General features: G+C 42.1%; 1 protein-coding gene across 1 annotated transcript in view; it reads right to left on the bottom strand.

Annotated features, from left to right (window-relative positions):
* Positions 1-21,254, bottom strand: part of MPP4 (membrane protein, palmitoylated 4 (MAGUK p55 subfamily member 4)) — a 45,569-nt gene extending 24,315 nt beyond the window's left edge. Inside the window, exons 1-12 of the mRNA XM_008586288.1 lie at positions 21,176-21,254; positions 19,676-19,797; positions 17,193-17,270; positions 14,761-14,841; positions 13,426-13,557; positions 12,509-12,590; positions 11,091-11,176; positions 9,189-9,260; positions 8,538-8,734; positions 3,041-3,105; positions 2,821-2,838; positions 53-55 (exon numbers count right to left, since the gene is read on the bottom strand). Of these exons, the coding sequence (XP_008584510.1) occupies positions 53-55; positions 2,821-2,838; positions 3,041-3,105; positions 8,538-8,734; positions 9,189-9,260; positions 11,091-11,176; positions 12,509-12,590; positions 13,426-13,557; positions 14,761-14,841; positions 17,193-17,270; positions 19,676-19,797; positions 21,176-21,254 (1,015 nt within the window). The remainder of the gene's footprint in view (positions 1-52; positions 56-2,820; positions 2,839-3,040; positions 3,106-8,537; positions 8,735-9,188; positions 9,261-11,090; positions 11,177-12,508; positions 12,591-13,425; positions 13,558-14,760; positions 14,842-17,192; positions 17,271-19,675; positions 19,798-21,175) is intronic.
* Positions 21,255-23,969: the final 2,715 nt, after the last annotated feature.

The raw sequence follows: 23,969 nt of genomic DNA, 5'->3' as shown, positions 1-23,969 counted from the left end.
TGCAGATGATGTAATCATATATAGAAAAACCTAAAACCTCCACTAAAAAAACCCTCTTAGAACTGATACACAAATTCGGTAAAGTAGCAGTATACAAAATCAACATACAAAAATCAGTAGCATTTTTATACACCAATTATGAGCAAGATGAAAAAGTAATCAAGAAAGCAATTTCATTTATAATAGCTACCAAAAAAACAAACAAACTGGAAATTAATTTAACTGAGGAGGAGAAATATCTCTACAAAGAAAACTATAAAACACTCATGAAAGAAATTGAAGATAACACAAAGAAATGGAAAGATATCCCATGTTCATGGGTTAGAATAATTAATACTCTGAAACCATACTACCAAAAGCAATCTACAGATTCAATGCAATCCCTATCAAAATCCCAATGACATTCTTCACAGAAATAGAAAAAGTGATTCTAAAAGTCATATGGGGGCCGGCCCGTGGCTCACTCGGGAGAGTGCGGTGCTGATAACACCAAGGCCATGGGTTCGGATCCCATATACGGATGGCCGGTTTGCTCACTGGGTGAGCGTGATGCTAACAGCACCAAGCTAAGGGTTAAGATCCCCTTACCGGTCATCTTTAAAAAAATAAATAAATAAAATAAAAGTCATATGGAAGTGCAAAAGACTCCGAATAGCCAAAGCAATACTAAGCAAAAAGAAGAATGCTGGAGACATCACACTACCTGACTTCAAAATATACTATAAAGTTATAGTAACCAAAACAGCATGGTGCTGACATAAAAACAGACATACAGACCAATAGAACAGAATAGAGAACCCAGAAATAAAGCCATTTATTTATAGCCAACTGACTTTTGATAAAGGTGCTGACAGTATTCAGAAATGACAGTGTCTTCAATAAATGGTGCTGGGAAAACTGGACATCCACATGTGGAAGATTGAAACTAGACCCCTATCTCCACCATACACAAAAATCAACTCAAAATGAATTAAAGACAAATTTAAGACCCCAAACTATAAAACTACTAGAAGAAAACACAGGGAAAATACTACATGAAATAGGAGTGGGCAGAGAGCTTCTTTGAACAAGACTACAAAGGCACAGGCAACTAAAGCAAAAATAGACAAATGAGACTACATGAAACTAAAAAGCTGCTGCACAGCAAAGAATACCATCAACGAAGTGTAAAGAAAACCCACAGAATGGGAGAAAGTGTTTTCAAACTACACATCAGACAAGGAGTAATAACCAGAATATACAAGACTAAAACAACTCAACAGCCAAAAAAAAAAAAGAAGGAAAAACCCAAATAATCCAATTTAAGAATGGGCAAAGGACCTGAATATGAATGGCCACCTGGCACATGACAAAATGCTCAACATCACTAATCATCAGGGAATGCAAATTAAAACCACAATGAGATATCACCTTACTCTAGTTAGAATGGCTATCATCAAAAAGAAAATAACAAATACTGGTGAAGATGTGGAGAAAAGGGAACTCTCCTACATGGTTGTTAGGAATGCAAATTGGTACAGCCTTTGTGGAAAACAGTACGGAATTTCCTCAGAAAGCTGAAAATTGAACTGCTCTGTGACTAGCAATCTCACTACTGGGTATATACCCAAAGGAAATGAAATCAATATATCAAAGAGACATCTGCACTCCTATGTTCATTGCCAACACTATTTACAATAGCCAAGAGATGCAATCAACCTGAACGGCCATGGCATGGATAATGATGAATGGATAAAATAACAAAGCAAACAAACAAACAAAAAAACCTGATACTTGTAAACAAAGGAATATTATTCGGCTATAAAAAAAATGAAATCCTATCATTTACAGCAACATGGATGGAACTAGAGACCTTCATGTTAAGTGAAGCCAGGCACAGAAAGACAAATACCACATGATCCCCTTATATGTGGAAGCTAAAGAAAAAGTGTTCTCATACAAGTAGAGAGTTGAATAATGGTTACCAAAGGCCTGGAGGGGAGCGGGGCTGAGGAGGAAGAGAGAGCATGGATTAACGGGTACAAAGCTATGCTATCTACCCTAAGTGAATCAATGTACAGTATATGCATGTATTCAAACAACACGCTGTACTCCACAAACATGTACAAATAAATGTTAAAAAAATCACAGAGATCAATTTTCAAGCCACTCTTGTGCAGTTCTCTGGTCTCTCTTTCCAATTTTAGGGATGTGGGTAGTTCCTACGGGGCTGCTTCTCTCCTCTCCCCTCTGCATAAGCAGACAGCATCTTATTTTCTTGCCTGCATGTGTGCCTGTGTGTTGTGTGTGACATCATAATGAGCCATCTAGATGGTTTGGCATGGAGAAGGGGAAGGGGTGACATCTAAAGGTACCATTTGCTCCCTGATGCAGGGCCTTTCAGACATCCAGACTATATTCTTTGCAACTTTTGACAGCTGTTCTTATCTTCTCTGAACCTCAAAATTTTCATCCATAAAATAACAATTTTCTTAGAGTTATTTTTATATAATGCACATAAAGCAGTTGAAACAAAGCACCTGATCAGTTTTACAACTTTTATTGAGTTTTTACCATGTGCTGTGTTAGACCGTGGAGCCACGTATCAACGTTACTTCTCTTTTCTTTATTCCACTCAGTTGTTAGGACAATTACACTTTGTGTGCATTCTTTTGACTCACATCTTTTTATAAATTAGAGTATTACTGATTAGCACACTACTAGGTACATAGGAATAGCTTAATAAATACCTGAACTAAATTGAAGTGAATCAAGAAAACTACAGAAAACTTCTAGGAGACTTTGGAGATAAGGGTTTTTTTCTAAATACTATTTTCTTACCTTCTTCCATAGAAATCGCTGGGTATGGACAAATGATTGAAGCAGGAAAAAAAAAAGAACACAATAGTCTAAATCCGAAGGAATGAATGTCTGTGGTAGGATTTCAGACAGCTAGCTGCCAGGGAGATGTTTCCTGTCTTGAGCAAGAAGCCAGCCCTAGGAAAGAGGGAGCAGGCTTCCCAGGATGCACATGCTGGGTTTGAGGGAGCCACACACTCACATATGGTTGATTTGAAGCAGCTGTGAGGCTGGTAAGGCTGAGACCACCAGAATTCCCTCTGTTTCCTGTGCAAAACAGAAATACACTGTGAAAAAAAAAACCCAACCCAGGTTAACCCAGATGAAACAGATCCAGGGCAACCACAAACAGAACGTTTTCTAGAATTCTGCTGCCTCCACCCATGTGAAAAGGGTGATTTCTTCTCCAAACACATAGCCCTTCTCATCACTTTTCCTGAGACACAGGATCTTTTCAGAGCAACGCAGACATCAGGAGCCAATCTGACCCATGATCACAAGTCCACATGCACGGATCTTCAGTAAACGTCCCACGGTAACCTGCCTCTGGTGCATGTCAGCTGTCTCAGCTGGTCTCATTAGGATCTTCACAGCGAGCTCTGGTGTCCCTCACAGGCTGTTTGACACTCTCTGCAGTTCCTTTACACGAATCTGCTCCTTCCTTGACCTCTAGAACCTGGGCTTCAGAGGGAGGCCTCACCTTTTCTTGGCCCCTGAAATCTTTGTTGGTTTGTTCCCCTTCCCTTAAATCCCCTCCCAGCAATTCCTCGGGGGAGGTCTTCCTTTCCTCACCTAATTCAAGGCAACTTTCTAAACAAAGTTGTTCTCTCTTCCTTACTCAGTGCTACACAGTTTAGAGCAAGACCTAGAAGATCCTGTTGTTTGTTGCTGTTCAAATTGTGGTTCCCAGAACTGCAGCATCAACTTCACCTGGGAGCTTGTTAGAATGCAGAATCTCAGGCCCCACCTCAAACCTTCCAAGTGAGAATCTCTGTTTTAATAAAATCCCAGGTAAGTCATCTGCATAGTAAAGTTTAAAAAGCAGAAATCTGCATTTTAACAAACACCTCAGGTACACTTCAAAGTTTCTGGGCCTCCTAGATCTCCTGAATCAGACGGTCTAGAAATAAGGCCAGGGCATCTGCATTTTTAAAACAAGTTCGCCATGTGATTCTAATTCACACTAGAGTTTAAGAAGGGCCAATTAAGTCCACCTTCCTCACTTTAGAAATGAGGAAACAGAGCCAGGGAGGTCAAGGAGGTGGTGAAGTTTGAGCAGTTAGCAGCAGGAGGCATCCAAGGTGTAATCTAGTAAGTGATGGACTGGGATTTAAAAGACCTGGGTTCCAGTCTTCCCTCCCTTCCTTAGGCTCTTGGACAAATCTTGTAACATTTGACATTTAATTCCCATTTATGAAATGGGGCTAAGTGCATGTTGAAGGAATTATGAGGACTAAATGATATGTAAAAACTTACTGTAAACTCTTAATCAGCATGCAAGGCATTCTGATTCATTAATTATTTTAAGACAACATATGCACATAGTAAACACCTTAACTGTATAAAAAGTGAGACTTCTTTTCTCACGTCTGCCCAGTTTCTTGTGTACTCTTCCAGAAATACTTTCATTCACAGTACATGCAGGCCTGGAACCCAGGTTCTGGATTCCCAGTTAGGTGATCAGCCAACTAAGCATCTGCTTTTCAATCTCCTGTACTTTCCCTTGCCACTCCCCAGTTAGATTAGCCTGCAATCTGATCTTTCTCTCTGTCTCTATCTCTGTCTCTGTGTGTGTCTCTCTCAGTCAGGCTTCACCCCTTTCTCCTCTAGGGGCTCCTGGTTTCTCATTCATGCAAATGTCCTATATTTCTTCACGTGTTGCTCAGGAGCAATAGGGCACCTCACTCCCAACTCATGTCCACTTGCAAAAAATATTTGCTATGTTGATACCAACCATCAACATCTAACTTCAAATGTATAATATAGTTATACAACACTTCTTTAGATGGGTATTACTCTCCACCAATATGCCCTTTTTGGAGAGGCCTTCCTCCCCACTCTTCCACAATCTTTTAAAATCAGATATGATTTTCTACTTGTAAAAAAAAAAAAGAAAAGAAAGAAGAAAAGGAAAAAAAAATCAGCTACTTGCATTCAAAAGATCTGTCATTAGGGCTGGCCCGGTGGCGCACTGCTATAGTGCGCTGCTTGGGAAGCGCTCCCGCTGAGGGTTTGGATCCCACATACAGACCGGCCGCTCACTGGCTGAGCGAGGGGCGGGAGCAACACCGAGGGTTGTGATCCCGTGGCCGGTCCCGGTCTGGTACGGGCGCGACACTGAGGGTTGCGATCCGTTGCCGGGCACGAAAAAAGACAAAAAGGAAAAAAAAAAAAAAAGATCTGTCATTATAATGAGCTCAAAAAATATTTTATATTCTTCCCACTATTCGTTAGCACCATGTTGCTCTTCATACCACTTACCATGAGCACCAGAGGTGCTTTGCTAAAATGCAGATTCCTGGGCTATGGCCATGAGCTATTATTGAATTAGATTCTCTGGGGGCAGGGCCCAGAATTCTGTACTTTAACAAGAACCCCAGTTAATTTTTATTCATGGTACAGTTGGAGAATCAGGGAGAGAGAAAAATTGTTTGTAGATGTCATGGATCTCATGTACTGAAGCTCTGAGACATTAAGTGGCTTCCCAAAAGCCACACTGGCCTATACCCTGGGCCAACCTCTTGCAAAGATGTAGCAACGGATTTGGTTTCAACACTCTCCTCCACTCCTCCAAGGGTCTCCCGGTTTTCTGAATGAGAATCAGGAGAACCTGAAGTGCCTTCTTTCATTCTGTTCACAATAAGACATTTGTGTGGGCTCTGCTGTTGACATATTGCTTGGAGATAAAATTGTTTAAGTTCTTATTTTCATATTATATTTTCAAATGGCAATTGCTAAAAACAATGTGACAACTTTCTCTTGTCCCTTATTTGTATGCTAACACAGTAAACCCGTAATTTCTTTGAACTCCTCGCAAGACCCCACCTGAGCCTCCACACCACGTTCTGCCCTGGGACACTATTCATGTCAGGTCATCCCTTAACCTCTGCATTTTAATTCCTATACGGCCCCATCTACTGACTACCCTCTCTGAATCCTTCCACACACTCTCTGGAATTCACAGCAAATCTTCCACAAACTCTCTCAGACCTTACCCCTGCTTTGAGCCCTTTGCCTTCTCGTGCTGACTGAACGCTGGTACTCCCTGAGGTCACTCCTGCCCTGCACCTTTCAAGAGGTGGATGTTTCCTCTTCCAGTCCTGGTGGTGAGCTGGTAAACCAGCTCTGGGGGAAGCGGAGCGCTGAGTCATAGCCTTTGCTGATTTCTGGAGTGTCAATACTGTCATTGTGGCTGCTTTTAAGCTATGACTCTGCCTTCACTGGATGTGGGTATGAGAAAAGATGTCACAACGGGTTCATGTCAGCCGGCTCCAGCACACCACTGTGTGTGGCCCCATTCCTCTGGGCCTGAAGGGGCGTGTGTGTCCTTGCTTCTCACTGCCATTTCCAGATCATTCTCCCTCTTCCTTAAGAGGCCCAGCTTTGAATATCATCCCCCTACTCTTCTGGTAGTCATCGCGGGTCACTCCTGCTCACCCCCCACGCTCTCAACACTATTCTTTCATAATTCTCGATGATTTTATTAGGCACATCAATGCCCCTTCCAACACCCTGGCCTCTTGGGTCCTTGATCCCCTTTTTCCCAATGACCTTCCCCTCATCCTACCTCAGCCACTGCTTCCCCTATCATAACCTAGACCTTTTCAGTCCCAGTAACTTCAATCTCTCCGTAATTCAATTTCCAGCATCCCTACTCCTACCAACCCCTCCCATCTTCCCAACCCCAGTAATCTGCTAACCCCGGGTCCTATAATCCATCACTCTTCCTTCCTTCTCACTGATCTTCCCCTGCTTCCTTTCCTCCTCTTTCTCCCCAACAGCCTAAAGGCCAAGGTTGATCCTGACCATCGCTCCCTGGGCCCTCTCTTGATTTGCTGTTAAGTCCAACCCTCTGTCTAATCTGGACCTCCATCCAGGAAGCTGACCAGAAGTACTTCAAATGTATGACTTTGAAGTGGGTCTTTAATGCTGATCATACTATATCTACCTACTCCATTGTCTCTCCAGCTCTCCTGGAAGCTTTTCAAGCTTTCTCCTCTCTCCTTCCCAACACCTTCTTATCCACCCTACTCTCAGCTTATGACATTGCTTCTCATTTTGCTGAGAAAATAAGAGTGGTTGGAAGAGAACTTCCACAAGCTCCCACCATATCCTCCACCCTCCACTGTGCCCACATACTCTGCCTTCTCTCCTGCTACTATTCCTCTGGATGAACTGTTTGTGATTCTATATCTGGCCAACCCCTCTGCTTATATACTAGAGCATATCTACTTCTGCTTACTCAAGGACATGGACAACTGTCGTTCTCTTCTCTTTCTCCTGTATCATAAAAATGTTCCCTCCCTCTGGATTATTCTCAGTAGCACTATTTACCCCATGTAAAAGATTCTCTCTCATGCCACTACGCTTTTCCCCTAGCTATTTCTCTACTGTTCTGCTCTGCTTTATACCAAAATATCTCAAACAGTTTCCATGTGTACTATCATCAATTTCTTCAAATCCCACTCTAACAATGATTTTGGCACCACTCCTCAACTGAAATTGCTTTTATCAGGATCGACTCTTATTATCCAGTGGTCCATCCTCAGTCCTCTCAACAGCAATTGATACAGTTGATCAGGAAACCATTCAGTCTTGATTTTCATCCTGCCTCATTGGTCGTTCCTTCTCAATCTCCTTTGCTAGTTCCTTTTCTCCTTCTTGACCTCTTAACATTGGCTGAGACTTGGACCTCCTCTCCTTTTTATCTTCACTCACCCCCTTGGTGATATCATGAAACCTCAGTAGCATAAGGTGAGGATGATGGGTTGAGATTTAGTAACTGAAGTCTCAACTCAGCCTTGAAAGATTAATGCCTTTTTTTCTTAGTCTATTTGGGCTGCTATGACAAAATGCCATAAACTGGACAGCTTATAAACAACAGAAATTTATTGCTCATGGTTCTGGTGGCTGGAAAGTCCAAGATCAAGGTGCTAGAAGATTCAGTACCTGGTGAGGGCTTGCCCTCTGCTTCATAGGTGGTGCCTTCTAGCTCTGTCCTCACATAGTGCAAGGGGCAAACAAACTCCCTCGGCCCTCTTTTATAAGGGCACTAATCCCATTCATGAGGGCTCTGTCCTCACAACCTAGTCACCTCCTAAAGACCCCACCTCTTAATTTCTATTTCATTGAGGATTAGGTTTCAACATATGAACTGGGGTGGGGGTCGGGGGGACGCCACAGGAGAACACACAAACATTCAGACTAGCACTTTTTAAGTTTAATTTAGTTTCCAAGCACTTTTCTTTCTGTTCTAGCTAATATAATTATTCTGGTCTCTTCAGTATTTAAGATTCTTAGGATATACTTATACGTCGACATTTGGATTTATAAACCTGTGTGTGTGTGTGTGTGTGTGTGTGTTCATCCATTTGCTGGTCTCTCTTTATCTCATCTTAACTGTAGTAACAGAAGCCTGAGAAAAACATTTTATTTACTGATGGCCCAGTCCTGAGTCCAGGAATGATGACTTTTCTTACCTCTTCAGAAGGTGGTTAGAAGGGATTAGCCCAGCACAAGTAGCAAGGTCTGAGATCTTCCGGGCCTGCCACCAGAGAGCATCACTCTGGTCCACAATCTGGAGGATGTCTCCCTTCTGGAAAGGCAATCCAGCATCCATGCAGGGGATGGTGGGATCTTCCTGGGGCCAGTACTCAGTCATGGCACGAACATATACCTGTCAGCAGGTCCATAATGGTGCCATCAGAAGAACCCTTGCCCATGGGCCATCACGACTTAAAACCATTTCTCCTACTCCTCCATCTACTGCTCCTGTCTTTCCTTTCCACCCTCACCAAAAAAGAGAATTTGCCTCCTGAACTGAGTCTAAGTACCATTTTAAAAAGTGTCATTGGGAACAGAATCTTTCAGCTCTGAGAAGTTTTTGCTCAAAATTTTTTTTTTACCATTTTTGATGCTGTTTCTTGACTTCTTGGAACTTCATCTACTTTTATTGTATTCTTTTACTCATTTTGCCTCTCAGGTCATCAGTATTGAAAAATATCCAATACAGTATTGAACGCATGTCTAACACAGTATAGAAGATGGTACATTATACATTGTATTTAGTTGCTGTTACTTTTATTTGGGGATTCACAGTGTGGGAGATTGAAGGCTTAGTAAATCCTTACCATCTTCTGGCTATTCACAGGAGGGTCAGAAACTGGAACCACCTTAAACATGATTGTGCCACGAGACATGGCCTGGAAAATGACAAAGGGGAAAGATTGACAAATCATGAAGTTAGCAGTATTACTGGGGTTTAGTAGAGGAAGTTACACTGAATGTGTCCAGGTCTAATGGTGACACCCCCCACAGAGACTTTCACAAGGGTTTAAGAGCTAACTGTCACCACCTAGAAATGGAAATTAGGGAGCAATTTATCTCTGCTTCTCCCTTGCTGCAGGGCTCCAGAGTCACTGGTATGCTAAAACCCAATGAGGTGGTCTCTCCCAGGGACCCTTCACCTCACTGCTGACAAATCCCATTGTACTGGCAACTCCATAGCTGGAACCTGAGGGCTGAGGTAGAGGCATGCATATCTGTGATTTATAGTACTTCAAGCTCCCTCAGCAGCACCTTGTATACCACACAGAATCTTGCAGCAGTGGCCTGTAAAAAATTTACATGCTTGCTATACTCCTTATAGTACCGCCCATCACCTCAGTCTCTAAGCCATCACTGTGAAAAACTAGAATTCCTCCAGGAACCCAGTTTGAGAACTGCTGCCTATATACTACATAGTCATCAACCTCAGGCCCCCCACTTGAGAATGAATGGGGGGAGATGGGGAGGGACGTGCTCTTATGACTATTGACAACTGAACTGTGATTCAGGGAATGGCTTCAGAGGTGAAGAGAGACCAAAGGCTCGTATGATCAGGTTATAAATTACCAGCTCCAACCACATGGAAACAGTGGTGGGCCAGCAAGGATGTCCCCCTAACCATATGCTGACATCTGGTGACTTCTTTCTTCTCCCAATGCTGCCCTCAAGGAAGATGTTAAACAGATTTTAGCTGCATAAAAAAGTTAGGGGAAGGGCTGGCCTGGCGGCGCACTCGGTAGAGTGCGGCGCTTGGGAGTGCGGCTGCACTCCCGCCAAGGGTTCGGATCCCATATAGAGACCGGTCCGCTCACTGGTTGAGCGCGGTGCAGGCGCGACACCGAGGGTTGCGATCCCGTTACCGGTGACGAAAAAAGACAAAAAGGAAAAAAAAAAAGTTAGGGGAGAAGGAGTAGTTTGCTCAGGTTCAGACTCTCCTCCAAAGTCTCACTCTGCCCACCCAGGCTAAGGATCTAATGGAGCAACCAAGGTGATAAATGACTTGGCTTTGAGGACCTGCCAGTTTTCCTGAGGCTGATGGAGCAGATTTGGAAGGGAAGTTTCCAAGCTGGGACCAGAACTTCTGGGAGGTAGAGGAGGGAGGTTGTATTAATCCATTCTGTTGCTTATAATAGAATACCTGAAACACGGTAATTTATAAAGAAATTAAATTTATTTCTTACAGTTTAAGAGGCTGGGAAGTCCATGGTCCAGGGGGCACATCTGGTGAGGGCCTTCTTTTGGGTGGGAACTCTCTATGGAGTCCCATGGGGACACAGGGTATATCTCATGGTGAGAATTGGAAGAGCTCTCTCATGTGCTCCTTATAAAGCCCACAGTCCACACCCATAATAACTCTTTACTCCATAAGTGGATTAATCCATTCACGAGGGCACAGTCCTCACAATCAAATCACCTCTCAAAGGCCCCACCTTTCAAATATCATAATCTGATTTGTCACATTCTTAACACTGTTACAGTGGGGATCAAGTGTCCAAAACATGAACTTTTGGGAGACACATTTGACCCACAGCAGCGGTCAATGAGCTACATGGCAACAAACAAGGTATGGGTGTCTGGAGAGAGGAAGCTGCCAAGAGGGAGTCAAATCCCCATCACATTACAGTGCCCTCATGGGCTTGACTGGCTCAGTTCAGCCCTGGCATTTCACTAAGTCATAAACAAAAAGACAAAGAGAAGACTGTTACCAGAATATGGATCACTTCCTCAGGATCCAGCCCCTCGACTGAAACTCCATTCACTTCCACCAGTTTGTCTCCAGCATATAACAACCCTAGGCAAATAGAAACACAAAAGAAAGAAGGGCACAAAGAAATAGGGGGAAAAATAGAGGTAGCTAACCCAATCATGCTCTAAAATTTTTAAATTTATTATAAAATAATATTATTAAATTTATTTTCACTTTGTTTTTTTGTTGTTGCTGTTTGGTTTTTGTTGTTGTTGTTGTTGTTGTTGTTTTGCAGCTGGCCGGTATGGGGATCCAAACCCTTGACCTTGGTGTACAACACTGCTCTCTAACCAACAGAGCTAACCGGCCAGCCCTCTAAAGTAATAATAATAAAGTAAACTGGTTATTCCATCTTATACCACCACCAGAAAGGCGTGAGCATGCCATTTTCTACCTCTTCACCAACACTTGGTATGAACTGATGGCAATATTTTAATTTTTGCTAATCTGACGTAAAATGGAACAAGAACACTGATAAAAGATAGCACTAAAAATAAAGATGCAAGGTCATGAGTAAATGATGAGTGAAAAGGAGAAAGGTGGATATTCTTCAAAAGAGAAAATGTGGAGAAACTTGAGGGTTAAAATTAATCCTTGAGAAATATGAGATAAAACAGTAGAGTTGTCAGACTTGAGACAAGAAGCAAAATGTCATGAAACAGAAACCAAGGGTGACAAAAATTTCAAGAAAGTTATGAACAGCATCAAATGTGGTAGAAAAGTGAACACAAAACTGAGGAAAAGGAAGGGCCAATGGGCTCAGTGACTAGGAAATCCTGGGTATTCACTGTAAGAAAGTTGGTGCACAAACCATGTGCCAGGAGTCAGAGGCTGTGGGTAGTGAGGACGGGGTGGCAAGTATGGAACATTCATTTCAGGAGCACAGCAGTGAGAGGATGAACATTTGATTAACTGGTAGAAAGAGTCAGCGAAGGGCATTTCCAGGTGGGAAAGAGCTGTGCCTTTTTGAAAGCAGGAGGACAAAGTGGAGAGGAAAAGTTGGGAACGCAGAGTCAGGCAGACCTGGACTTGAATCCTGACTCGAACTGTGCAATCCTGAGCAGGTTACTTAATCTCTTTCAGCCTTAGTTTCCTCATCTATCAAATGGCAGGGTAATACTTACTTTGTGAGGCTGCCATAAGAATATCAACTGTTAGAGAGAACGTTAATATGGTGCTGAGAACGGGAGGGACCCAATGAAGGAGGGGAATGAGATTTCTCTGGAATATTTGTTCCTTCTTTACTGCTTTAACCACACAGCAGAACTTAAAGCCCTGACCTAAATTAGGAAAGAGGGGTTTCTCTGGAAGGAAGACTAAACAATCAAGGGTTTCCTGTTTTTCTAGTCTCACTTGTCCTCTGCTGCTTCAGCTTACCACTCCTCTCAGCCAGCCCGCCATGTATGACCCTGGCCACCAGGATGTCCCCTGTCATCTCATGGCGCTTGATGGTAGCTCCCTGGAGAGAGAATACAATGAGATCCCTGTTTTACCTAACGTGATCATTTTTCTGGTAGCTTCCCTCAATCAGTGCAGTTTTGCTCTTTCAGATGAGGATACTCATACCAACCAAGGAAAGAGGGGTCATCAGTACCCTGTGTCCTCTCAGTCATTCCATGCCATCAGAAAGGAAAGGCCATTCAACTTTGTCCTTCCAAGATCTCTATCCAACCACATAACACAGAGAATATTTAGATCCTTCTAAAGATAAAGAAAACTCCCACAATTGCAACCTAATTGGAGGCACTATTCTTAGAAAATAAAATTAATGCCTTACTTAGCTTCCCATTCATAGAGGAGAAAAACTTAGGCAAATGCATTGGAATTGAATGAAATACATGCACACATAGAAAACCAAATAATAAAATAAAATTTAAAAAATATATATCTTATTTCTCATAAAAAATATTGTAAGTTTTGTCTTTTACTTAAAAAACAAACAAAAAACACCCCACCACTAAGCAGAAATCTTTCCTTAGTGAAAACCTGAAGACATGTAATGTGCCTGAAACCACAGGCAAAAATCATTTAGTTTTTTTTTTTTTTTCCTTTTTGTCTTTTTTACTGGCCGGTAATGGGATCCGAACCCTCGGCGGGAGCGCCGCCGCGCTCCCAAGCGGCGCACTCTCCAGTGCGCCACTAGGCCGGCCCCAAAAATCATATAGTTTACAGCGATTGTTATCACTATACATTTGACTGCAGACAAGAATATTGCCCAAGAAACTACTTGAAATAACTTAGTTCATATTAGCCCCATTATAATTCTAAATGAAAAGCTAAAATTATTTCCTTACCAGGGGCTGTTGGTTTTTCACCAAGCAAACAATCCTCATTGCTTCCTCACTCTCCGGGATATTGTCTGGCAGTGGGGGGAGAAGGGGCTCAAAATCTTTCTGAGCTACCGTGTCATGGGCACTGAGCAAGGCCTGGGAACAGGGAAGGAAAAGGTGAGTGAATATCACCCATGGGACACACAACAACATGTAAGACACACAAAACAAACACCAACACATACCCGCGGGAACAGTTCAAGCATTTTATGTGGATTAATGCAATCTTCACAATAATTCTATGAGGCAGCTACATTTATTGTCCTCAGTTTACAGATAACAAGGCACAGAGAAATTAATCTTTAATTTATGCTAATATGTATTATTCCAGGACATTCTCATTTCCTGGAAGCCCATGTAATCCAGGGTGCTCCCGTGAAGTTTGAAATACAAAACATTTTGTAACATTTTCCTTAATTAAGGCAGAATGAGGGACAGTAATCAAAACATGTTGCTTGTTAAATTTTTCAGTAACACCCAAGGGTCCATGTAGAACAGAATGAGGAAAAGTAGCTCCCTGGTTTGGGTTACGATCAGAGTTCCTTATAATGACCCACTACGCTAAAATTTTCATTTCACAGGGTGAGGAAGCTGTCGTTCTACAGCCCTGCCTAAGATTGGTGGACAGAACTTAGTTGGAACTAAATTGACTTGGAACTCAGAAAATTCTCTAAGTAGTGCATGCTGTGGAGGATATTTGACAACCAATGGTTATCCTATGAACTAAAATTTTTGACTCATAAATTGCATTGCTCTAAATGTGGACATTCTCTTAAAATACTAATTTTTGATAAATTGATCTCAAAGTCTATCAGTACTGAGAGGTAGATTTCTGTTTTGCAATCAAATATTCTTCATATACCCCCTCATAGGGGTAATTATCATTATATTGTATATTCCAAATACCTTCACAAACTTTTCCAAAACTTAAAATATTCCCAAGTTGGAAAGGAAGTATGGAGCTTATTTCTCTATATTTAGAAGCTACCCTGATTACCCCCCAGAACTTTAGAGGGACTATGGCTTTGTGGGGGAAACAAGACACCATGGAAAATTCTGGATGCCTCCTCATATATACAGTAGGCTTGGCTCCATGACTGACGACACTGAACTAGTCACATCTGAGTCACACATCTTTAAGTACAATTCACTGGTCACCCAGGTACAGTGACAGAACATCTGTTCATGAATATTAAAGTTCAATTAAAAATTTTACACTTTCTATTACATTCATTTCTTCTTCCCAACGTTGTCTATGTGCCAGATGGGCATATCTTTTCTATTTTAGCAAGCACTTGCCTTAAAGTGTGGACCCTGGAGGATTTGTCTCAGCTCTTGGATCTCAGGGGATTTAGGGGTTTCACGTAGCAGCTCTACTACCTGGTTCATGGAAAAGCATAAATTATGAAATTTTTAAAAAGTCTTCATCACCTGGTAAGCCTCACCCACACTGGATAACCGATATACTGACTAACATGCTATTGACCTAACATAAGCTGTTCTTAAAGCCTTCTTTTTCGTCTTTAAAGTCAGGGCCTAGTATCCTTCCTTATTCATTAAACTTTACTAGAGTAGGTAGAATCCAAGATTTGGGGTAGATCTAAGCCCCAGTGCCCCAGTCCTGGCACATCATAGCCTTGGAGGAAGAACTACCCACTTTTGTAATAGCATATTTACCAAGGCACTTTCCCTCTAGTTGCTCTGAAATAGCTGTTTGCTAACGTCAGCACTTCATGGGAAGATTAAGCTGAGTTTCTCCAAGTAAGTACCTGGGGATCTCAGGTAGCTTAATACCATGGGACATTCCATTCTTCAAACAGAAAATGCGAATAATAATTTCTATTTTAGGGTGTATTATTTGATTAGCAATTTTAATGTTTGTTGTGATGAAAAAGTGCTAAACAGAATGAATTCCAATCTCTTTGCTGTGATTTAGGTATAGACCTACTTTCAGAGGACATAAGACCTTTCAAGACTTTAGTCAGCCCTGCAGATCTTCAGCAGTCAAGTGTCATTACATGCAGTCAAATGAAAACCAGCAGTTTACAAAGCTTTACCTCCATTCACTAGGATTACAACTGAATAAAATATCTTGTGTGTGTTTTCCTGTGGGCATCTGAGAACAATTTTGAGTTGTTGATTACTGGAATTGAGGATATTTTTACTCTCTCTCTTTTTCTATTTCTTTAATATGGTTTGGACAATAAATAAGAATAAAATGGATTACATTTATTCATCCACTCAACAAATATTTATTGAACACCTACTGTGGGCTGGGCACTGTTTTAGCCAATGCAAAAACAGTGGTGAACGGGCAGACAAAAATCCCCATTCTTATGGAGTTTACATTCTAGTGAGGGGACACAAACAATAAATAAAATATATAGGTAAAATAAGTGGTTGTAATTGACAGTAAGAAGTGTTAAGAAGAAAAATAAACCAGGGAGGATGGCTAGGGTAGTGCTAGGAGAGAATGCAATTTTAAATGACTGAAAGCCTCACTGAGAAGGCAACATTTGTGTAGAGACTGGAAGGAGATGAGGGAGCAAATCATGTGGATATATGGGCAAGGGCATTACTAACATAGGTAATAGCAAGTGCAAAGGGCCTGTGGCAGGAGCATGTCTGATGAATTCAAACAGCCACAAGGGGCCGATATGGCTGGAGCAGAGTGAACAGGGGAGAGTAGTGAGTGTAGAGTCAAAGAGTTAATGGCAACTCAACTATGTTTGGCTATGTAAGAACTTTGGTGTTTATTCTGAGATGGGAAGTCATTACAAGGTTTTGAGTAGAGAAGTGACATGATTTAACTTGCTCTTAAAGAGTCTGTGCTGGGACTAGCCCATAGGGCGGCAAGGGTAGATGAAAGAGACCAGGTAGAAGGTATGTGCAATTGTCTATGTACGAGATGACGGTAGCTTATGTTAGATGGCACGGGGTGGTGAGATTCTGAGTATATTTTGAAAGTAGAGCTAATGGGATTTGCCATCAGATTGGGTTGAGATATAAGAGAAAGAGAGAGTCAAAGATGGCCCCAAAGATTTTGGTTGAGCATTACAAGAACAGAGATATCATTACTAAGATAGAAAAGGCTGCGAGAGGAGTGGGTTGGGGTGGGGAAGATCAGTAGCTCAGTTTAGAACACGTCGAGTTTGGGCCAGCCTGTGGCTCACTCGGGAGAGTGTGGTGCTGATACCAGCAAGGCCACGGGTTAGGATCCTATATAGGGATGGCCGGTTAGCTCACTGGGTGAGCGTGGTGCTGACAACACCAAGTCAAGGGTTAAGATCCCCTTACCGGTCATGTTTAAAAAAAAAAAGAACATGTCGAGTTTGAGCCGTCCATTAAACCTCCAGGTAAGATGGAGAAGAAGCCATGGGATATTTGAGACTGAAATTCAGAGAAAAGGTCCAGGCTAGAAATCATTACTATAACATTAGGAATACTATGGGGATCGTTACCATAACCTTACCCTGTTTACGTAGGGTGAATCAAGGTTTAGAACAAAAAGAAAGAGAAATGGACACATGCTAAAGATGGGCTGGTGGTGTTAGCAGGTAGATAGTTGGCCAATTTTCTTCCTTATATTAGTTCAATTAAAAACATTTATTAGATGCAAAATTATCAAACTTTTCCATCAGAGCCTTTAATTCATTTAAATTAGCAATGCAGGTAAAATAGCATTGTGTCTGTCTGAGCTTTACTACTCTGAGGAGCTGAAATCACCTTACCTCATAGGATAATGCCTGTGCGTGGAGTGTGGCGGGAACTAGTTTCTTTTCTTTAAATTCATGGAGACAGTCATAGACCTGCAGAGGGGCAAGGGTGGGAGAATCGATATTGATCACATGAGTACAGATGCTCCTTGACTTACAATGGGATTATGTCCCTATAAACCCATCGTAAGTTGAAAATACCCTAAATTGAAAATGCATTTATTACCCCAATAAACCCATCCTAAAGTTGAAAAATCGAACCATCATAAGTGGGGGACCATCTGTATTAACATTTTGGATTTAAGGCTCTCAAAGGAAGGATACAGCCTGGGCAACTGCACAAACAGCTGAATAACATGATGAGTGTTGGTCTTTAACAAGATGTGTCTCTAGTTGCCAATGGGAAATGAATTCAGGTTTGGTGGCTCCAATGATTTAAAGGCTTAATTATTGGCTGCCACTGGGAAATTGATCTTCCCCAAGCAATTTCATTGGTAAAAAGAAATTCAAACTTTTACTCTTGTTAAACTGAGTAAGGGTAGGATTTCTGGGGATGAGATCAATAGGGATTTATAGACAATATGCAAAGGGGCATCTCAAGGGAGAGGTTCTTTGGAGCCACAGACCCGGGAGGACCTCTGCACCAGGCAGCTGTGCAGGGAAGGAGATGTGTGGCTTGGGATCCACTGAAGGTTCTGAACCAGAGGCTGGGCATGCTATATATGCTTATCTGTACTCTGTTCTGATCTTTGGAGCTGTTTGTTTCCCATTTCTTCCTTAATTCTCTAGAACAAATTCATTTGTAAAAATTCCAACTTCATCTGCTGACCCTTAGGAATTTTTTTCTATAGCAGGATCTAGGATTGGGCTGAGTCCATCAAAGCCTGCCTAGCTCCTCAGCGCAGCTCCTAATCTTATTTTAGGAACCAAAGTTTCTTTTACAGATGGAGAAACAAGGCCCAAGAGGCCAGCTCAGCCCAGCCTTTTCTATCTAGATCTGTGACGATGCTGCTTCCCAGCTCTGCCTCGGGGCCAGTGCTCAAGTTTACCTGTAAGTGATGAAGGCTGTTTGATTGAAGCAGGGAGCCAAAGCACCTACAGCCTACCAATGGTGAGCAATGGCAATGTCCATAATGAAATTAAAACTCCTGTCTTAGCTGATCCTAGGGGGAAATGCCTAATAGGAATTGGGTGCTTTAAAACAAATGATGTGAGGAATACATCTTTGTTCATGCTAAAGTTATTGCTACTTTTATTTTAAGAAATATAATATTAACATCCATAACAAGATGACCACATTTCACACTTCAGTGAAGAAAACACCCACGTCCCAAAAAGTAACTTCATTTTTATGAGCTTTCTTAACAATAACATTTATTCAGAATAACAAAATTATAGTAGCATTGACAATTTAATAGATGTTATTGTATAGTGTGTGAAATTTTAGCCAAATTAAAAAAGAAACCTTCAGGGTAAGAAAATTTTAAGATATCTAAACAGAACTATAGATATCTCATTTCCTGATTTTAAAAAAGAGGGATAATTTTTTAAAAACATTTTTATTTGTCCGGAGTTGGCCTCAGAACAAAGGGTTGCAGACAGCTGATAAGGTGCTGCGGAGGGCCATTGTGGTGGCCACTTTGTCATCCCAGGGGCCTCTGGAAGAAAAAGAGTTGAGGGGAGAAAAGAAAGGAGCTCCCATATTATTTTCCACCTAAGCTAATTCCTTCCTGAGCTAAGAGGTTTGTATAGCTCTTCTCTGACAATTGCCTTCTAAGAACATTTTCCAGGCCGGCCCGGTGGCGCACTGCTACAGTGCACCGCTTGGGAGCGCGGCAGCGCTCCCGCCAAGGGTTCGGATCCCACATACAGACCGGTTCCCGCTCACTGGCTGAGCGAGGTGCGGGCGCAACACCAAGGGTTGCGATCCCATTGCCGGTCCGGTCCGGTACGGGTGCAACACTGAGGGTTGCGATCCGTTGCTGGACATGAAAAAAGACAAAAAGGGAAAAAAAAAAAAAAAGAACATTTTCCAAGTAGAAATTTCCTGCCAACTGGCATGTGACACCATTGGGTAAGTAGTTGCTATGATGTGAATGTTTGTGTCTCCCCAAACTTATATGTTGAATTCTTCACCAGAAGGTGAAGAATTAGGAGGTGAGGCTTTTGGGAGGTGATTAGATCATGAAGCCTCCACCCTCATGAATGGGATTAGTAGCTTTATAAAAGAGGCCTGAGAGAGGCCCCTTGCCCCTTCCACCATGTGAAGTCACAGTGAAAAAGACAGCCTTCCATGAACCAAAAAGTGGGCCCTCACTAGACACTAAATCTGCCAGTGCCTTGATCTTGGACTTCCCAGCCTCCAGAACTGTAAGAAATTTCTGTTATTTATAAGCCACCCAGTTCATGATATTTTGTTATAGCAGCTTGAACTTCTCAGACAGTGGTTTTCTGCTCCCCCACAGTAAGCAAAGGCTTCTGAGCAATGGAGCGCTCACCTTTAGCAGAGCCTGCAGCCACGGGGAATGGAGGAGATCATATAAAAGACACACTCCATTCACGTCTCGGCTGTAGAACAGACTCAGCTCTTGCAGCACAAGCCTCAGGATTTGGGACAGGCCTAGAAAAGGAAGAAGGCAGAGATGGGGTGGTGGGTGAGGAGTAGGGGTGGAAAGAAAGGCAGGTGTCGATGTGAAAGGCAGCTCAGACACCTGGGGCATGCCATAGGGTTTCATGAGGACTGGAAAGGACGTTAAGGCCAGAAGATCTGGCTTCAAGCCCTATTCGATCACTTACTGTGTGAACTTCAGAAAGTCATGTAACTATCTGAAACCCAATTTCCTGGTGGCAAAATGAGAATATGCCAGCTTTCTCATAGGGTTTTTGCTAACATTAGATGAAATAACAGATCATAATATACAGATGTATGGTATCATGAGAGTAATATGATTGCTTTCCCCTCCCCCATCTCACCAGCCTGTGTTTTATCTCAAAATATCTAGTTGGTTTTTGGATCCTCTTTCTCTAACTCCAACATAGAATCATTTGTTTTTACCCTTTATGAAAATTTTATTGAAAGTGTTACTGAAAAACTCTAACTCCCAATAGGTTTTTAATACAAATCTCAGTATTCTACTGATTAAAAGGACTAAACAGATTTTAGTGGATGCTTAATTTTTTAGTGTTTTCATAGAAATACTATTGTTGCAGTGATATTTTGAATGTGAACAAGTCATTCAGTTCTTTTTTTTTTTTTTTTTTTTTTTTTTTCGTGTCTGGCAATGGATCGCAACCCTCAGTGTCCCGCCCGGACCGGACCAGGACCGGCAACGGGATCGCAACCCTCGGCGCTGCGCCCACACCTCGCTCAGCCAGTGAGCGGGAACCGGTCTGTATGTGGGATCCGAACCCTCGGCGGGAGCGCCGCCGCACTTCCCAAGCGGCACACTTGTAGCAGTGCGCCACCGGGCTGGCCCCAAGTTATTCAGTTCTAAGTGTTACATAAAACATTGTGGGGTCGGTGGGCCGGCCCGGTGGCGCACTGGAGAGTGCGCCGCTTGGGAGCTCGGCGGTGCTCTCGCCGAGGGTTTGGATCCCATGTGGAGACCGGTTCCCGCTCACTGGCTGAGCGCGGTGCAGGTGCAACACCGAGGGTTGCGATCCCGTTGCCGGTCCCCGGTACGGGCGTGACACCCGAGGGTTGCGATCCCGTTACCGGTCAGTAAAAAAAAGACAAAAAGGAAAAAAAAAAACATTGTGGGGTCGGGATTGGGCAGCGGGGAAGGCTCTGAATCCACTGTGTCAATTTCTTTCCTTCCTGTCTTCAAAATTGCTCCCGAACTTATCACTAGGAGTTGTAGTAGTGCAATCAACGTGTACAGCAAATTGCTTGTAGAGTTCACAGTGAATCTATTAGACTTTCTTCCCATTCATTTGATCACATTTAGAGAGATATTTTAAGGCCTCTGCTCTAGAAAGGGAACACTGGTGACACATACCATTCTCCGGATTGGTTGCTGGAGAAAGCTTCATGTCCTTTTTGTCTGGTGGATCTGCTCCTTTGTCTGACTGTACCATCCTCCCTGTCAGAGCTTCCAAAAGGAATTTGGGACTAGGCAGCAGATCAAGAAACAGCATATAACTTACTCAGTCATACTGACCACACTGCTCTCAGCACAACGGAATATATTTTCAACAGCATTTACTGAGCAAGCCAGGCACCATGATATGCACTGTCACAAACATCAAATAAATCACAGTCTTGCCCTGAGACACTCACTTTCTAAATCAACCATCACCAGCTGTGGGAAAGAGAAAACTATTTCATAAAATGCTCCCCTGCTCCCCCACTTTTTTTCAACAACTGACAAATAACGTTATATGTATTTATCTTCCACCTCTTTGCCTAGTTGATTTTACCCATCATTCAGAGCTCAGAAGAGCATTCCCTGGCCCAACTCCACTCAGGGGCCCAGTTTCCTTTCATTGAACATTATAGTTCATAGAAGAATGAACTCATCACACCTGCAAGAGTTATGGGTTACTGCTGAGGCATACTCTTAGAATTTAGAGACAGCGTAATAATGATCTGGTTTTTTCTAAACAGCCTTCCTGGCTCAACCCCACATTCTGTCTAAATTCTAGACAGTGGTTCTTAATCCTATCAGATTCAAAACCAGTCTTTAACAGCTAATTTGAAATGCTTATTTTAATGTTTTTTTTTTTTTTCTATATTTCTTTAGGTAGGTTTAGTTTCAAGAAACAGAAACCCCAAATAACAGCAGCTTAACAGACATAGTTTATATCTTGTTCTTGTGGAAGTTCAGAGACAGAGATGATCCAGGGCTGGTGTGACAGCCTTGCTCCATGACTTAGTCAGGGAATAGGCTCCTCCCAGCTCACTGCTTCCCGCCCATCCCCCAGGTGTGGTATGATTCTCATGCACCTGCTCCAATATGGTGGCTGGAGCTACAGCCGTGACTTCTACATTTCAGCCAGCAGGATGAGGAAAAGGATTAAGAAAACAAGGACAAGGGGAACATGACCATTGTTCTTTAAGGAAGTTTCCCAGAAGTTGCTCTACACAGTGAGGAATCACCTCATATCCTGTATAACTTTCAAATGTTCCACTGGACTTTAATGTCACTGAAAAAAAGAACAAAAGTATAATTATCTGAACCTAGAACCCAACTTTTCTTTACATATAAACACATAATATTTTTGCAGTTTTAATACACATTGAATTTGATGGAATGATACCACCATAATTGAGGAATGAATTAATGTTGTTTTGCTTTAAATTTTACCAACATGTGTTAGTTCATTATATCTTTTAGTGTAGTGATATCCTATATTTACATATTGAGATATATAATGTCTTATTATAAACTGTTTCCTTAATTTGTCCTTTTTTATTATTAGGACATTATATGCATTTTTTAAAAATTGTGTAAGTAAGTGTATTAGTTTGGGTTCCCTCAGGATCAGACACAGAGCAGGGACTCTAGGGCAGATAATTTATTTGGAAAGTGATTCCAGGAAATACCAGTAGAGTATTAGGGTAGTAAGCCAGGGAAGGGGAAAAAAACAGTAAAAGGTGTTTTATCGAGAAAATAACGACTAAGGGCAACTGGATCTTAATCCCATGGAGGGACAAGGGACAAGAGAGTAGGGGTATTTGTACACCAATGTTGCCAGTCACTGGTTGAGGGCTGTTCCCAGAGAGCATTACTTCTGGCCCTCCCAGCCTGCTGTGTGCATACTTTTAGTCAGCAAGTGCAGGAGCTGGTAGTTGGAAGATGGCCCAGAGTGTACCAGAATGGTAAGCACCTAGGGGACATGGGTAGGGCACCCACATTTGCTATAGTAGGATAATAAAGAATAAATTAGGAGGGTTTTTTTTAAATGAGCACTTCAAATTAGTTGTTAAAGACTGGAGTACTGAATCTGATAGGGTTTAGAACCACTGTATAGAAACTAGACAGATTGTGGGGCTGAGACAGGAAGTCTATCTAAATGAAAAAAAAAAATTTATTATGTTATCTCTAAATAGTAGAAAGAGCAACACGGAAAGCTGTTACGTAACTTTAAACAACTTTCCCATATACATTCTTTTCCAGTCACACTGAAGTATTCTAGTTTGGTAGGTTCTACCAAAATTTGATATCACTATGCTTTTGCTTGCCCCCCTGCACCCCCTGCCACCATCCACCCTGCCCAGCCCCAGTTGAACCTTTTCCTGAGTTCTGCTTTTTGAGCCTCTATTGAATCATTCATTTAGCACAAGTTGCATATGTAACTCATCTTCTTCCCTAAATGGTTGCACTTCCAGAGCAGGGAACTGAAAAGGGAGATGAAGTGCCTGCCAGACAACAGAGCAGACAGATGGGGCTGACACCAGGCAACCTCTTAAAATCTGTTAGCCGATGGCCTCTCACAATCATATGTCCTTGGTAAAGCAGTCATATTAAACAAGCCAACTGTCATCTGCACATCATGAGGTGGATCACATTTCTTCCATATTTAATGCCCAAATAACAGCGTGCTGAACTAGGTCTACTCACTCAGCAGATGGGGACACTAGAGACTGTAGATTTGAGATGAACATATTGTGAGAGAGCTTTACAGATAGACTGTGCTGCATAGGTAGGCAGTGGTTTCTATAATAGATTTTAATTATTAAAATAGCTTCTTCAGTTGGTTAGAGCACGGTGTCATAACACCAAGGTCAAGGGTTCAGATCCCTGTACCGGCCACATGCCAAAAAAAAAAAAAAAAAAAAAAAAAAAAAAA

Source organism: Galeopterus variegatus, unplaced genomic scaffold, assembly GCF_000696425.1.
Source record: "Galeopterus variegatus unplaced genomic scaffold, G_variegatus-3.0.2 Scaffold3924, whole genome shotgun sequence".
Lineage (NCBI taxonomy): Eukaryota > Metazoa > Chordata > Mammalia > Dermoptera > Cynocephalidae > Galeopterus > Galeopterus variegatus.
This window is presented reverse-complemented; position numbering and strand designations above follow the sequence as displayed.